This window comes from Telmatherina bonti, assembly GCF_933228915.1.
Source record: "Telmatherina bonti genome assembly, chromosome: 24".
Taxonomy (NCBI): domain Eukaryota; kingdom Metazoa; phylum Chordata; class Actinopteri; order Atheriniformes; family Telmatherinidae; genus Telmatherina; species Telmatherina bonti.
The window spans coordinates 19,418,464-19,435,252 of record NC_136633.1 but is presented as its reverse complement, the minus strand read 5'-3'; the positions used below and the strand labels follow the sequence as shown (position 1 = coordinate 19,435,252).

General features: G+C 37.4%; 1 protein-coding gene across 1 annotated transcript; it reads left to right on the top strand.

The window, feature by feature from the left end:
- The first annotated feature begins 1,927 nt into the window (after window positions 1–1,927).
- LOC306774197 (putative ATP-dependent RNA helicase an3) lies at window positions 1,928–15,385 on the top strand. Its single transcript, XM_079264179.1, has 20 exons — window positions 1,928–2,143; window positions 3,622–3,673; window positions 4,335–4,382; window positions 4,553–4,612; window positions 6,885–7,070; window positions 7,287–7,389; window positions 7,496–7,612; window positions 8,034–8,133; window positions 8,229–8,364; window positions 8,487–8,584; window positions 9,012–9,110; window positions 9,189–9,349; window positions 9,442–9,586; window positions 9,833–9,977; window positions 12,530–12,580; window positions 13,528–13,709; window positions 13,841–13,958; window positions 14,052–14,205; window positions 14,782–14,906; window positions 15,087–15,385. The coding sequence occupies exons 1-20, from the start codon at window positions 2,099–2,101 to the stop codon at window positions 15,164–15,166; spliced, it is 2,205 nt and encodes a 734-aa protein (XP_079120305.1). The 5' UTR covers window positions 1,928–2,098; the 3' UTR covers window positions 15,167–15,385.
- Window positions 15,386–16,789: the final 1,404 nt, after the last annotated feature.

The following is a 16,789-nucleotide window of genomic DNA, read 5'->3' as shown; positions in this document are numbered from 1 at the left end:
CTGGTTTGTTGCATGTATGCTAAAGTTGTGGCTCTTTTTCCATCTGCACTGCTCTTGCAGAGTCTTTTTACACCACTGATACTTGCCAAAGGGGGTTCAGTTTAAATACTAATCTGATTTCAGAAAGTCTTCTTTGGTCATTCATTTTTATTTCCTGTCTATGCAGTGCTCCAGAAAAACTGTATGTGTTTATTTACTAAGAATTTGTGTTCTACTTAAGCAGTCAAGTTCACTGCAGTAGATTTGTAATAAGCAAAATCTTTGTCAGGATATTGTTTAAGTAGGCCAGTACATTCACCAGTGTGTGAAAAGGGAGAAATTAAACCTAATGGAAAGTAAAGCAATAGTGGTAAATGTTAGTCATTCTGACCACAAGCAGAATGCCTCACTCTAAAGATATCATCTAACTAATTATCTCATCCAACAATGAAGCCAAAGCTTAACAAAAAGTTCTTGTAACCCCTGAAAGAAAAAGAAAGAAAGTTTATAACACCTGGGTCACATCTGGCCCAAATGTTGCATGCCATAATAACAAATAGGAAACCTACAGCATCTGTCAGTGTCATTGTCATAGGTATCCCCAGGTTAGGCAAAATGTGTCTGATACCTTCAAATATGGTGTTAAAAAAAAAAAAAAAAAAAAAAAAAAAACAAGATCTAAAATGGGAGTTGAAATTCTCTCTGTGTGTCGTTTTTTTTTTTTTTTTAAGGCTGCTTTGAACAGTTACATTTTAGAATACCTAAATTAGATTTATTATTGTGATATTCAAGGCCAGATTATCCAATGGGCATTATGGGCACAGGCCCAGGGGCCCATGCTCATTTGGGGCCCATGTGTGGCCCAGGTAGGGCAAACAACAGCATCTTGGACATGAAACAAAATGTACATAAAAGCCAGATAGTTACACCAGAGTGTCTAGTGTATTGCCATTGCTACCATTGGCTGAGAGATGTTAGAAATGTAGTTTCACAGTGTATCATTCCCACTTTTCACAATTTTGCGGTGGGGAAGGGGGCCCCTGGAACATTCTGGGCCCAGGGGCATGTGCACTATTAATCCGGGCCTGGTGATATTTCATTAAAAGTAGCAGCATTTTAGCATTTTATCATAGTTGATGAGTATGATTATTTAGCTAATCAACTATATAAATGATTTATTAATCTTTTAATCTCTTCTTCAATAAATCTGAAAAGCTCCATCAGAACAGCTCATCCGTAGTTTGCCCTTTTGTGAGACAGTTTTGACCAATTCTTTTAATCTGCTGGGAATCTGAGTGAAGAAAATATCGAATAAAGACAAGTTTGAACTGGAATGTAAATGTTGGCTAAAGACAATTCGACAAACTAGAAGTAAAATCTCGCGATTTCTGGAATATTTTTTATTGCGGATGCTACCGTTAAGCTAACTGCTTGTACGCAGCGTTAACCGGAAATGAAGAATAAACAACCATTTCTGATTTCACCAAAATAAATGGTCATCTACTGATGGCTAACTATACGTAGGCTACGATAAATGCGTAACAAAGCAAACATGATTTACTATTTTCATTCATTTGTCTTAATTCAAAAAAAGACATTTAGCCTGTGTCAAAATATTTTAAGCGAATTTAGCTGAACACTTGGAGGGCGGTGGTGGAATTTAAAGTTTTATTTTATAGGCTTAAACATCCATTCTAAGCATGCACTCTTGTCGCAAATCTGAATTTGTTGGTCGATACATGTTCCCCTAAATAATGCACACGCTTTCTTATGAAATACTTTTATATTATTAAATGACCGGAAGTTTGTGTGTTTTTCTTGCTAACTTGGCAGATTTATTAATCTCTGCCTGAGCTGAACAGTAAACCGACGCAGCTGGGTTTGCATCAAGTATCATCCTAAAAGCTAAAACACAGGATTTTGCCTTCGTTTCAGATTCCAGAATAGCATCTTACAAAGTTACTTGGAACTGTTAAGCAAATGAAATAATTGTCATTTATTGTAACCCCAGAAACGGGCTGCAGGGAAAGGAGAGAAAGAGAAAAAAAACCCCATCAAACCCGGCAAACAAAGAGGTCCTTTTTTCAACGCCAACATTTTTCCTCCATATTCTATAGTTATGAGTCATGTGGCCATCGAAAATGCCCACGGTCTAGAGCAGCAGGTAAGACACGTCAGTTTTAATTGCGAAATGTGTTTAATAAAAAGTGGGACAACAGTAGGGATAAACATTAGCTTGCCGGCTAGCCCGACACCGTTAGCGAGATGCTATCGTGCTATGTAGCTTGGGTGCGCTTGATTTGGACACTGTAAAGAGACTGCGAGCAAGGACCATTTGAAGCGACGTGGAAAACCATTCAATTTCTCGATTTATTTGAAATATAATTGCATGTTGTAACTGTCTGAGTTGAACAATACTGACGCTATTTTATAGTTTGCTCTGTGTGTAGAAAAAACTAAACAGAGTAATGATAAAAAAAAAACACACGAGTGGGGTAATTGGCACTCCCCGGTGAGCATATCAAACGCACCCATGAACTATTATGTTCACTGCGTTCGTCTGCAGCTTGATACAATCATAAAATGGAGGTGTAAAAGGATGGAGCTAGCGGGGCTGTCACATAAACAATGCGGATTTTGCCTTTTTAGCTCAAAGCTAAAGAGGTCATATGCAGTATACAGTTTTCTTGATGGTATTTACTGCGGCCCACTTAAAAAAAAAAAAAAAAAAAAGAAAAGTAATTTCTTCTGCGTCACTAGAAACGTAGTCTAGCTATGTCTGGTCAGGCAGTTGTATAGCAACAGAAAGGTACTGCATGTCCTCAATTGATATTAGGAATAAATCGGATTGGCCTCTAGCGTGAAAAAACGATGCAGACTCTTGAAATAGGCTTGCAAGCGAAATAGGAAAGTAAAAAGGTGCAATTGGAACTTTTAGGATAATTTTATTTTTATTTTTTTTAGTGGGTTATCCTGGGCACCAGTAACTGATGCACCAGCATAAATTCTTTCCCCCATGATTACCTCATCCCCTCTCCAACATCATCTGCTGCTATAGTCTATGGAGTTAGTTGATTTCAACATGAGATAATCTGTAAATATGAGGTGTAATCATTTACAGTTACTGTAAATTCAGTAGATGACTTTCATTAAATTTGAGCTGCCAAGCTTCTGCTCGTTTTTTCTTAAGTAATATTTTAAAATTTCTTCTCCTTTTTTGTTGTCTTCCTCTGAACTATTTTAATCTATTCAGGTTTTCTTTATTGCTTTGAGGAAAAAAGCCTTTAAAAAAAGGACAGAGCCATATCTGACTGTCAGTAACTATCAGAATAAGCAGTGGGTCATTTGCATGGTATAAAAGCAACACAAATTTGGTTAAAATGAAGCTCAGAAAGAGAAGAATCAATAAACAATTCTTAGTATGAAAGTGTTAGGAAATAAATAAATGTCTAAAAAGATATTTGTGACAAGTGGAGAAGTGAAATGTCGTGGTTTCCCAGAGATATGGAGGAGTTACTGGAGTGTATTTAATAATGCAGTGCTGATAGACTCTAGTCTTTCTTTTACATGCACATTTAAAGTGCAGTTTAAGTTTAGTAAGATTCAGAGCTGTACATTTACTGTCTATTTTTGGTTGTCCAGCTTGCTGTCCTGGACTTGAGTGCGCCGGATGGACAAGGTGGAGGTACTAATAGTAAGCATACATTTTTTTTTTGTGTTTTTCTTTTGGAAAGATCATTCCAATATTTATATATTGTATATTTTTTTATTTTCCAAGGTTTATTCTTAAAGACAAAACATGTGAGGCACCACACAATAAAAGCACATTTCCTAACTTTACTGCAGTGATTTCCTTTCGTAGTGTTTTTTTGTGTTGTAGTTGCATCACCTTGAACCTTGTCACACAAAAGCAAAGCAGTGTGAAATATTAGAGGTGCTTTTCTGTTTCTAAGGAAGGTTATACAGAGAATGCAATGCCTAAGAAAGATGTGGGATAGACCTGGTTAGATTAACAAGCTCTATAATGGCATGTTGTTTATTATTAATTTAACTTTTATCATGGTAAAATATCTCGCGTCATGTTTTCTTTGTAAATAGACACAATAATATAAAAGGACATATTATCTGACAAAGCACTGGGCAACTTGCTCCAGCTACATATTTCTGTGCAATCCCTTTTTTATCACTTTCATTTTTAGACACTTTCTATATGGGCAAATTAAAACTTGGGCACAAGAGAAGACCCGTTTCCAGAGTGTATAATTTATTGCTACCAAGATTTATCACTATTAGGTTATTAGGTATGAACATGTTCATTATCACTCATGTTAAACTTAATGTTTTTTCTTTTTCAGGGCGATATATTCCTCCACATTTACGAAACAAAGATGCATCCAAGAATGGTAAGAAGGATCAAGTTACGTTTGCTAACAAAAATTCTTTTTTTCTTTTTCTTTTTTTTTTATTCTGTGTGAATATGTGACTATATTGCCCAGAAAAAATTGCTGGTCTTTAATGTAGCTGTATTTGTTATTGGTTGTAACTGCTGTCAATGAATTGTCTTACTATCTAGTGGGAAATGCCTTTGCTGCTGGACGACAGGGTGGCTACACGATGGCTCCTGCAGCTACCTGTAAGTTTGTCTCTACAAAGCTGTTTTCGCACATGAACAGCAGAATTTTTCAGGATAAAGTCCAGACTATTAAGTCTGTTTTTTTTCTGCAGTTGCTTTTTGCACAAGCACTGCACACCAGGTGACTTTCTATGGAGATGTGTTCTTCTGATTAGAAATGTGAGGGAAGTGTTGCAAGAACACAAATCTAGTAAATGGTAGGGTTGTGATTATTTGCATTTGTACTGATTCGATTCCAATTTTTTTTGGGTGCCGATTCGATTTAAAATGCGATTCTCACAATTCTTCAATATTGCAGATTTTTGTAGATTAAAACAAAAATTGTACAAACTTTTTTGCTCATCATTTTTCTAGATTTAAATTTGGAAAAAAACAACACAGTAGCCAGACCATCAATCTGCTGCTATAATGCCCAAGAAGACAAGTAAAAAGATCAATAAAAAACCCCCAAAAAAATGACGAAAATGTTATAAGGAATTATTTTTACTTATTTTTAAAAAAAAAAAAAAAAAAAAAAGATATTTTTTTTAACACAAAAATTGATTTTAAAATTGTGAAGCAAAAAAAAAATCTCAATTTTCAATTTATTTTTCGATTTGATTTTCCCACCCTTAGTAAATGGATTATCTGCTGACATGTTCATACATTGTCTCATAGATAATTCTTGAGGCTGGGTGGAAAATCTCTGAAAAAAGCGGACATTTATATTTTTCTTTTTCCACCTTTTCTCGAAAATATTAGAAATACAGTATGAAGACACCCCAAAAAACACAAATTTAGCTGTGAGTAGCCATGTCTGGGTAGATATTGGACAGCTATAGCAGTGTACAAGCCATCATATTTTACTCTCTGTTATGGGATTTTAGAGACTTGAATAAGCAGGATATCTTTTTTTTTTTTTTTTTTTCTACATTTGCCCAGAACAAGCTTTCCCCTGACTACGCTTCATTGTGTGAGATATTATTAGGAATTACAAAAGGGGAGGACTGAGTCAGTCAGTATGTAGTAATGCCAGTACATGTTTTTTTTATGAAAGATAAACTGTGCAATATTCCTCTTTTAACTCCTGTATTTGTTCACAATAGAGGCATATGGCAAGTGAGTCATAAGCTCAATGCTACTTTTAAATACAACTGTTCTGTGTAAATCGAATGTATTAAAATATTTAATAAAATATATTCTAAGTAAGGGTGGGAGTTTAATATTAAGGACATTTAATTAATTGCAGAAAATTTAATGCATATAATCAAGGGAAATTTGTCAGTGCACAATTTCCTGCTACGCTATAGTGATGCACACAGTAGTAGTAGTTTCTAACTCAGCAACTTTGCAGCTATTTTCTAGCAAGTTTTCAGACCCATCTAGTGTCTTAGTTTAGAAAAAAACCCAATTATGAACAAGTGTAGTGAATTCATCGGTGACATTAGAGACGGAGTAACATGTAGTTTGCTCCCAGTTAGCTGCAGCTGCAGTGCAAGCCCCTCCCCCTTCTAGAAGACCAGGCTTGGTCTCTGCAGTCAGAGCAGGAGGTTACCACCTCTGCTGCATGAGCATATTGAAGTTGCCATTAATTGTTTCTGCCCTGTTTTACTGTCAGATATTAATGTCTATTAATGAAGAGTGAGAAAGAAAGTTTTTAAAAGTTAACAATGTAACAAATTATAGACTCTTAGGTAGAGAACAGCTTCAGTTGTTTGTCAAAGTACTTCAATTGACACCAAGAAGTCTGTTCAGTTCAGGGATATTTTCTTTCTTTACTGTTTTATTGAATTTGTCTTTGGGGAATAATAAAAGTATTTTTCATTAATTCATTTTATTAAAATTAAATGTAGTTATCCAGACACGAAAAGAACTTGAGTTTACATTATTAATATCTGTGTCTATTATTTGATTAAGCCATGCGCTAAAATCCATTTAAATGAAAGGAAAATGTCCTTTTTGGGTAAAATGTTATGCGAATGAAATGCGGTTATTCGAAATTAATTAATTACAAAGCTGTAAGTAATTAGATTGATTTCTTTAGTCAAATCACACCCCTAATGCTAAGTCTTTCAGCTGCTACCATCCACAGTTTTAATCATTTCTAGCCATATTTTGGATTTCATGGAGAAAAAAAAATTCTGTTTGAAGTGAGCCGCAGAAATGTGAGATAAATTTGAACTTTTCCCATTTATGGCAGCAGTGATTAATAATCCTGCAGACGTGGTATTAACGTCCTGCTGGGATCATTATCATTTCCCTCCCAGTTCAGAATGCTTCTATTTCTCCTCAGACGGTTGGGACGCAGGGCGCAACAACTTTGTTAACGGCTATCATGACAACCGCATGGCAGGGAATTCCTTTAACCGTGGCCCGCCTCGCATGGAGCGTGGACGAGGTGGCGTTGGTGGAGGCGGTTACCGCGGCAACAGGGGTGGCTCGTTCAACCCCATCAACCCAACGCAGCCAATAGGATTTGGTGAGCACGAGAACGTGGTAGTTTTAGTTTGACTGCATGTGTGAATAAAGGTTCTGTTTTCAGTGATCCCATTATGTGAAGAATGTTCCATGGTAAACATTGCACCTATTTCAGTCCAGAGACCATCTGTACTCTTCCCTAATGTGTTAAACCTTTCATTTAGCACTCTTATGTGTGAAACATCTCATGATGGCTTTGCTTTAATTCTTTTGTTAGATGCAAGTGGCTGGAACACTACCAAGGACGCCTATAGCAGTTTTGGCAATAACCGAGGAAAGTCTGCATTCTTCAATGACAGAGGCAACGCTAACAGAGGAAGGTGAGCAATCAAACGGCTTCCACACAAGGCCCAATAGAACAAAACACAGGTATTATGAAGCAACATTTTAGCATCAAACATCAGCTCTTTCTGTGTGTGTGCTTAGGTTTGATCATGGTGGATTCGGTGGTGGTGGAGGAGGAGGAAACAGCCGCTGGGTGGAAGAGTCCAGGGATGACGGAGACTGGTCCAAACCAACAACGCGTAATGAACGCCTTGAACAGTGAGTTTACTGAATTTGTGACGTTAACTTGTGCATCAAATAAAAAAAGATGGGGTTTAATTTTGGTAGTTTCAAAAGGAAATGTCATGTATGGTTCATGATCGAATGCTTGGATTGTTAAATCAACATTTGGTCAGTTCTCACAGGTTTTATTATATTTTTATGATTAAGGGAGCACAACAAAATATCCCTGATCAATTATGGAAACAATTTATTTCTAAATACAGCTAGGATTGTTGTCTAATAGATCTATCCTTTCGCATAACAATCTTAGTACAGAAACATTTGTGCAAACAACTTGTCATGTTATTAAAATAAAATATTGCATGTAAAATTCTCATAAAAATCATAATAAAACATTTTAATTGATGTTGCTTATTAAAAAGTCTAATGTAGACTAACATGTTCTGTGTCTCTGTAGTGAGTTGTTCTCTGGCAGCAACACTGGGATTAACTTTGAGAAATATGATGACATTCCTGTTGAGGCTACAGGGCAGAACTGTCCCCACCACATAGAGAGTGTAAGTTTCTGTTGTCAACCAGCAATATGCAGTAGCTGCCAGGTTTATTTTCATCCCACCAACTCTTGTGACTGTGTGTGTTTGTGATATAATAGTTCCAAGATGTGGACATGGGGGAGATTATCATGGGCAACATTGCTCTGAGTCGTTACACCAGACCAACTCCTGTCCAGAAATACGCCATTCCTATAATCAAGTCTAAGAGAGACCTCATGGCCTGTGCTCAGACAGGTAATACAGATGTAGTGCATCATGCTTCTGTAACGTAACAATAAACATGTTGACATGTGTCCCGACATGAGAAGTCTGCTGAATGCATGTAGTTATGGACGAGGCTGGCTTTGTGTTTTCAGGTTCTGGGAAGACTGCAGCCTTCCTGCTGCCAATTCTCAGCCAAATCTACACAGATGGACCAGGAGAAGCTCTGAATGCAGCTAAAGCTTCTGGACAGGTAAGAAACTCTTTAATAGTTCTTATAACTGTTGAAGGAAGTCCTCTTTTTGTCTACCTTGCAAGAACTGTCATCGATCAGTCTTTTAGGAATTGCCCAGTCTCTCCATCCGTCAGCAGGCATCTAGATTTGCTGAGGCTAACTAAGCTTATATATTTACCATCTTGTAAGTTTTCTTGCAACCCTTTATATCTGTATTGTAACCTCTTTTGAGTAATATTAGCACAGAAGTGAATAACTGCTCACTTAGTAAGTTCATATAAGTGACCTGTATCCTGTAACCTATTAATGTGAAGTTTGAGCTTGAGTTACACATGGTGAGCATCCAGCTGAGACTGGACTCCATTCTGTACTACATGTCCTTTTCTAAGCATAAAAACAAAACAAATGGCTGAGAGACTGAAACCTTTTATCACTGCTTTTGCAGGAGAATGGAAAGTATGGGCGCCGTAAACAGTACCCCATCGCTCTGGTACTGGCTCCAACCAGAGAACTGGCACTTCAAATATACGATGAAGCCAGGAAGGTAGGTCTGAAATGGCTCAAACACGACATTTTCACCATGAAAAACTGTTCATCTTCATTCTTCTTGTTTTTGTGCTAGTTTTCCTACCGCTCCAGAGTGCGTCCCTGCGTTGTTTACGGAGGAGCGGACATTGGCCAGCAGATTAGAGACCTGGAGAGAGGCTGCCACCTGCTGGTGGCCACACCTGGAAGACTGGTGGATATGATGGAGAGAGGCAAGATTGGACTGGATTACTGCAAGTAAGACAGACAGAAAGGTTTTAGTGATAGATGAAATTATAATGCATGCTTTATAGTTTTAACTTTCTTTATTCTTCTTCTGCCCTCTTTAGCTACCTGATTCTAGACGAGGCGGATCGTATGCTGGACATGGGCTTTGAGCCACAGATAAGACGCATTGTGGAGCAAGACACCATGCCGCACAAAGGCATCAGACAAACCTTGATGTTTAGTGCAACGTTTCCTAAAGAGATCCAGGTTTGTTTGTTGGGAATCCAGTTCCCAGTTTTGATTAAGAGATTAATCTTTTCCGCCAGCTCTCAGCTGCAGCCAGAGCTGACTCAGTAAAACCAGTTGGAAATTTTTTTTATGCCAGGATATGAAATTAAAAGGATAAATTATTAATGTCTTTTTTTGTTTGTTTGTTTTTTTTTGTTTTTGTTTTTTAGTTAACTGCACATTGAAAAACTTTTCTGATAAACACATAATTTAATTCCTCTGCAGATCCTCGCTCGGGATTTCTTGGAGGAGTACATCTTCCTGGCAGTGGGCAGAGTGGGTTCCACCTCGGAGAACATTACTCAGAAAGTAGTGTGGGTGGAAGAGAGCGATAAAAGGTCTTTCCTCCTGGACCTGCTCAGTGCAACAGGTGAGATAGTCTCTTAACAATGATGCATATAAATATTTCAGCATGCATGTTAAGTATTACACTGTAATTTGTTAGTCGAGTTGACTTTTTTTTTTTTCTTCTTTTTTCTTTTTTTCTTAGTGTGTGTGCTACCCACTTAGCTAACTAAATAACTGGTTTCCAAAATAAAAAAGAAGCCTTTTTTTATTTTAATTCTTGTCAGAAACTCTGTATTTTACCTTGTTTATTGCAGCCGGGTGGAATTTAGTTTAACCTGCATATTTGCGATGGCCATATATGGTTGTTTGTTCTAGACCAGTTAATAATATTTAGTTATCAGAAACGTGGAGAAACACAGCTTTTACTGATACACTTTCTGCCATCTGTTTTTAGCTTCAGTATTAGTGTTGAGCAACTGCCAGCATGCATTTTTATTTCCCCTGTCCTTTTGCCATGATCATACTATCACCCTCAGGTCTGAGCCATTACATTACTACATGTGTCATGCTTAGCACAGTGTGATGTCTATTAGTGCCACTTGACTTTCAAAACATTTGAAAATTAAAGGGTTGCTTTTTTTTTCTACTATAAACAACAGCAGCATATTTTTTTATCTTTGTTGTGCACATGAAAAAGTTCAATTCCATTAAAAAAAAAAAAAAAAAAAAAAAAAGAGTTAGGATGGTGTTTACAATGTAAACTAAAAACAAAATGTAACTTTTAAATTGTAAAATTCACATTTTATTCCCTGTTGAACATAAACAATGTTTCAGATGTTAAAATTGAGATATTAATCTATTTTAATGAAAATATTAGCTCATTTTGAATTTAATGGCAGCAGCACATAAAAAATATAGATTGATGTTTACTGTCGTGTTGCATGTCCTCTTTGTTTTTAACGACGGCCTGTAAACATCTGGGAGGTGAGGAGACCAGTCGCTAGAGTTGTAGCAGAGGAATATTGTCCTATTCTGGTCTGATTCAGGATTATAGCAGCTAAACAGTCCTGGACCTTTGTTGCCATTTCTTTTTTTGGTTGTTTGTTACTCAATGTTTTTTTATTGGTGAAAGGTTTGGACTGTAGGCAGGCCAGTTCAGCACCAGGATTCTTCTGCTGTGAAGCCATGCTAGCATGATGGATGCAGTATCTGGTTAGCATGTCTTGCTGAAATCTGCAAGGTCTTTTCTGAGAGACATGTCTGCATGGGGACAGATATGGAAGTAGCCCATACCATTAGAGATGCTGGCTTTTAAATTTTCCACTGGTAGCAAAGCTGTATTCTCTTCCATTTAGTCCTCAGGACCATCGTTTAGAAAAGTGTTTCCAATTTGATTCATCTGACTGCAGAACATTTTTTAACTTGCACTCAGACCATTTTAAATGAGCTTCGGTCAAATGATGATGGCATTGTTTTCAATCCAGATCACATATGAGTTCTTCAATGGTAAAGCTTTAACCGTCTTGTTCTGAAACTCTGAAGTGCTCCTTTTATACCTAGTCATGTCACTAACCAGTTCCCAATTAACCTAATTATTCGTCAAATGCTGCACCAGTTACTTTTGATTCATGTTGGTTACGTTTCCAGCCTGTTGATCGTCCAACTCTTTAGGCGTTGCTTCCATCAAATTCAAAATGAAAGAATATTTTCTATTAAATGGTAAAAAGTCAGTTTCAGCATCTGATATGTTGCATTGGGACTGAAATATGGGTTCATGAGATTCGCAAGTAATTTCATCTCATTTTATGCACACTTTACACAGCATCCTAATTTTGTTGCAATTAAGGGTATACAACTCAGAAGTTTCTGATACTTAGCTAAAGATTTTATGCAAAAAACATTCACTAGGTTTTGTAGTTGGCATTACATCCAATTTACATTGTTTTTTTGTTGTTGTTTTTTTTCCCTTTGCGTAAGGAAAGGCAGTGACTACCACTGAGCATATTGTCATTACCGCTTACAAAGAGGCATTAGAAGGATTTTAGATAGTCACCCCTGTGGTTGGGGAAATGAACCATTTTCTCTTGTTAACCAGTGTTGTTAGGTGCTTCTCAATGTCAAGTAAGATACCACCATTGGCTGTTTTTAGGAAGAAAAGGACAAACTCTTAATTCCAGTGTCAAATCCTTTGAATAACTTCATCTTTTGCTAAAATTTTAAGGATATGTTTGTTTATGATCAACATTCTCAAAGTGCTCCCAGTTCTTCGCACCTGGGAAAGTGTGCACAGACACAACAAAGACTGATTATTTTTGTTTATTTTCCTTTACACACCATTTTATGCCACCATGAAGCTGTAATGTTTTGTTTATCAACCATTGGAAATTCAATTACAAGTCTTTAAATAAAAATGTCTTTTTTGTGTGTTTTAGGGTTACATTGATGGTGGGGTATTTGAGGTGACCTTTTTTACAACTGTTAACCAATTGCAAGGCAGGATTTTTCCAAACTATAAAACAACCTGAACTCGAAATGAAACCAATGACTTTGAGAAGCACCTATGAGTAGAGCCATTAAACCTCTGTAAAATCAGGAGTATTAGACATAAAAACTTTGGTGTGGTTTTATCCCAAGTCATCCCCAACGAGGTACAGGACAATACTGGAGACAACATAGAGAAACCTGGTAAGATCCACAACCAAGAATCTTATATCTTTCATCTCATATTCTGAATAAGTTTGCCTGACTTCATTGTTCCTTTCTGTGGATGGAGAATCTTTGTTTATTTAGTTCATTTAGGCAGCATTGACCATTCCACTAATTAGGCCTGCTTAGCTAAACTTAAACATGCCTGATGTTTATTTTCATAGTTCAGACGTTTATTGTGGCATATTTATGTTGCGGTGTTATTTTAAGCCGGATCCTTCGCCTTGATGGAGAGAGTCTGGTCATGTTGAACTCAGGTGGTCGCATCTTCATTGCAAACTAGTGGATATGCATGTGTGGGAAGAACAGAGTGACCAAAGTCTTTCCATCAGTGGCTCGCTAGTCCCTGCATGCAAGTTCTGTGCTACAGATGCCGTTTAGTTTTATGTTGCCATCGTTTTATTTTCATCCACATTTCATCCTTTGTCTCATTGATTTGTTTATAGGAAAGAATTGTGATGTGGTTAGTTTTATCCCAGGAACGTGCATGTGTCACATCACAGACTGAAACACCTGTTCAGATTGAGGGATCTATCTGTCGGTACAGCCAATGAGTAATATAATGCACTTTTTACAACAGTTTTTTGTTGTTGTTGTTGTTTTTAATTAAAAATTGTTTGTTTTTTTGCATGTTGGTGGTAATTTAAAAAAAAAAAAAAAAGTTAATAGTTGATGTTGCTATACATGGACAGAACCATCATATGTAGTGGATGTGGGAGTCTGAATCTAGTGTAAAATCTGATTTTTTCTGCTCATTGAAATGCATTTTGTGCAATATGGTTATACACAGTAGTTCATAAGACGTGAGGATTACTTTTCACAGGATTTCTAAATAATTTATTCACTTTAAACACAAAACAACCTGCAGCTTCAAGTGTAAGTTTTTCTTTTAAGACATTTATTGTGTTTGTTTCCCTGTCAATCAGGTAAGGACTCGTTGACTCTGGTTTTTGTGGAGACCAAGAAAGGCGCTGATGCCTTGGAGGACTTCCTGTATCGGGAGGGCTACGCCTGTACCAGTATCCATGGTGACCGTTCCCAGAGAGACAGAGAGGAGGCCTTGAACCAGTTTAGATCAGGAAAATGTCCCATTCTGGTGGCCACAGCCGTAAGTAAAAATAAAAAAAAGTTTATTTACACTTAATATTTTTAAAGGAAAGTGTTTGAACCTAAAATAGAAATAAAAGTATTGCTGGAATTTTAAGTGTTGTTGTTTTATTTCTCTCGTTGGGCTTTCAGGTGGCAGCTCGAGGTCTGGACATTTCCAATGTGAAACATGTTATTAACTTTGACCTGCCGAGTGACATAGAGGAGTATGTCCATCGCATTGGGCGTACAGGACGAGTGGGAAACCTGGGTAAGTATAAAATATCCACATGAGTGACGATAGTAGTTACTGCAGCGCCAACCAAAATGTGTGATTTGCTTTTATCCTCTGTGTTCTCTGCAGGGCTGGCCACTTCATTCTTTAATGACAAAAATGGGAACATCACTAAAGACCTGCTGGACATCTTGGTAGAGGCCAAACAGGAAGTCCCTTCGTGGCTGGAGAGCCTGGCCTATGAACACCAGCACAAGAGCAGCAACAGAGGACGCTCTAAGAGGTGCTTACGTACATTTTCTACTTTTAGATGAGTAAATATGTCTTTTGGAGACACAGTACCATGCAAAAGTCTTTATATGTTGTGTCCAAAGAGCTGAACTATCTAGTAATCCTTTACAGTGGTGTATGGTGATGGTGCTCCAGACTTCCTTTCAAAGTTTTTATTTAGATGTTTGCTGCTTTTTTAGTCACTTGTTTTGTTGTACAAGACTTTTTTGAGGGATGATTTTATTGCTCAACCACTCAACACTGATCTGTGAATCATCCAGGCACAAATAGGCACTGGTGCTGTTTCCACATAAGACAGCAAAGAACCAGAAATTGTCATTTTAATTACTTTGTGACATAAAATAGTATTTTTGTTAGAATTTGATATCCAATTAATTATTAAATAATACTTTGGCAATCTCAGCTGTGTGTTTGAGGAAATGGAGATAAATGGAAGTTTGCATTTTTATAAATGACTTCCTCTTTTCCTGGTAAAAAATAAACCGGGTAGCTCTGCACTCTATTAATGCATTAGATGCATTAATGTATTAGATTGTAATTATGTGCTTTGTTTTTTTTCCTTCACCAGGTTCTCTGGTGGTTTTGGAGCCCGTGATTATCGTCAAACAGCTGCAGGGGGGAGCGCAGGAGGGTTCGGAGGGCGTGGAGGACGCAACCAGGGAGGACACGGAGGGAACCGTGGCTTTGGAGGAGGTGAGGAGGGTTAAAGGGCAGATTTCCCACTAAAATCATATTGGAAGTACTTTGCTTTAAAATATGAAAGCACATCTCGACTTCCTTCCAGTAACTGTTGAACAAATTACAGGAAAACTTCAAACTGGATGCAAGGTGAAGCCTCAACTCTTAAGTTTCATCTGTTTTGCTTCTTCTCAGGTGGATTTGGCAACTTCTACACAAGCGACGGCTACGGAGGAAACTACTCACACTCTCAAGTTGATTGGTGGGGCAACTAGGTGTCTCCATCCCCTCTTTACTCATCTCTCTTTCCTCTCACTCACCCTCCATTCTTTCTCTACAATGTCTTTTACATCCCATCTGTCTTGTCGCCTCCATTATTCCCTGGAATCCACGTGCATGTTATTAAACTATTTATACTCATTTATATAGCCCCCCCGTCTGTCCCCAACTCACTCATTTCTTCATTAGCTTTAGATTTTCCTTGTGCTTTTCATCTCCACCTTTGTCTGTACAAAGGATTCTTCTTGATTATAATCTAACCTCTTAATGTTGGCCATGTTATTAAGGAATTCTGAATTTTTATTTGGTTATTTTTCCTACGCTGGACACAGATTTGTGCTAGCTTCCAGCCAACAGCAACATTTGGGTTCAGTGAAAGAATCTTTAAATTATTTCCCCTCTGTGACACTTGTCTGGAGTGAAATGACCAATTATAGTTCAAAGTGTCCTGAAAGGCCCAAAGATGGGATGTGTTAAGAATTACAGTGTGTGGACTTTTCTTAAACAGCTGTAGAAAGGACAAAATGGTTTTTTTTCTTTTTTTCCCCCTTTTCATGTTTGTGTTTTGACTTCATTGTGTTTTTGTCTGCATTCACTCAAAGCCAGTCAGGCTCATTGTGTCACATCATCTTTGTATTTACTGCATGGCCATGTTGTACATCACTGGCCAAAACCTTTTTCTAAAATATAGATAGGCAAGACGTCAAAGTAAAAATATGTCTGCATATAAATTCAATTATAGGAACTGGCTGAGGTCTCCTTCACTTATATGATAGAAACATAAAAGGGGCCACAGAAACAAAATGTTTTGATTTTATTCTTTATTTTTTCCACCTTTTAAAGCATTGAAATATTGACTCAATGAGGTCTAGAAAGAAGAGACGGGTCTGGACAAACTGAAATACCCCGTCAGTGAGATGCCAGCAGACGTTATTGCAAACTAGCCGTGATGCTAGCCAGCAGTTATAAGACTTGAGGTTGTTTATTACAACAGACATTTTCTTTTTTCGTTTTCAGCAAAACATGGAGAATCGTTTGTTTCTGTACTGTGCCTTTAAAAATGTCAACTTTCTCTTATTTCTGTTTTTAATGCGATAATGCGTAACTGGCTACAAGAATAGGCCAAGGGTGACTTAAAAATGTTTATTTGATGTCATGTAATGGGGGTTTAAACATGTCTTACTTATTTCCCATTTTAAGGAAACAAACTAGGCTTGAACTAAATCAAACCTTGGCAAAAACAAAAACTAAAATAACCGATAAGGACCCTCAAAGCAATTCCTTATGCTTATTGGTGTTAAAATTGATCAGAGAAGAGCTGATTCCCTAAAGCTTACAACCACTGTACATATCTACCATCACTCAGAGAGGCTAAAATGGGTCAAATTGACTTAAGATATAGTTCTGAGTATTGTGACAGTAGTTTTACGCTTTTGGGAAACGGACTTTCTCATTCGACCTGTGTGTCACATCAGCTCTGTTTTGAGCTTGCAGTTTTGTTTCTCATAGCTATTGTTGCACTAATTGGTGGGTGACTTTAGCCACACAAAACACACGTATGCAGCAGCCACCATGCACACTATAAATGCAGACAAGTCCATCATAGCTTACCATGTCGG

What these genes read in the sequence shown, in the direction of transcription:
- LOC306774197 (XM_079264179.1), top strand. Translation starts at nt 2,099, where the DNA reads ATGAGTCATGTGGCCATCGAAAATGCCCACGGTCTAGAGCAGCAG. An exon ending in GTCCCCACCACATAGAGAGT is followed by an intron (nt 8,134 to 8,228) that starts GTAAGTTTCTGT and finishes GTGATATAATAG; the next exon opens with TTCCAAGATGTGGACATGGG. An exon ending in AGGACGAGTGGGAAACCTGG is followed by an intron (nt 13,959 to 14,051) that starts GTAAGTATAAAA and finishes TGTTCTCTGCAG; the next exon opens with GGCTGGCCACTTCATTCTTT.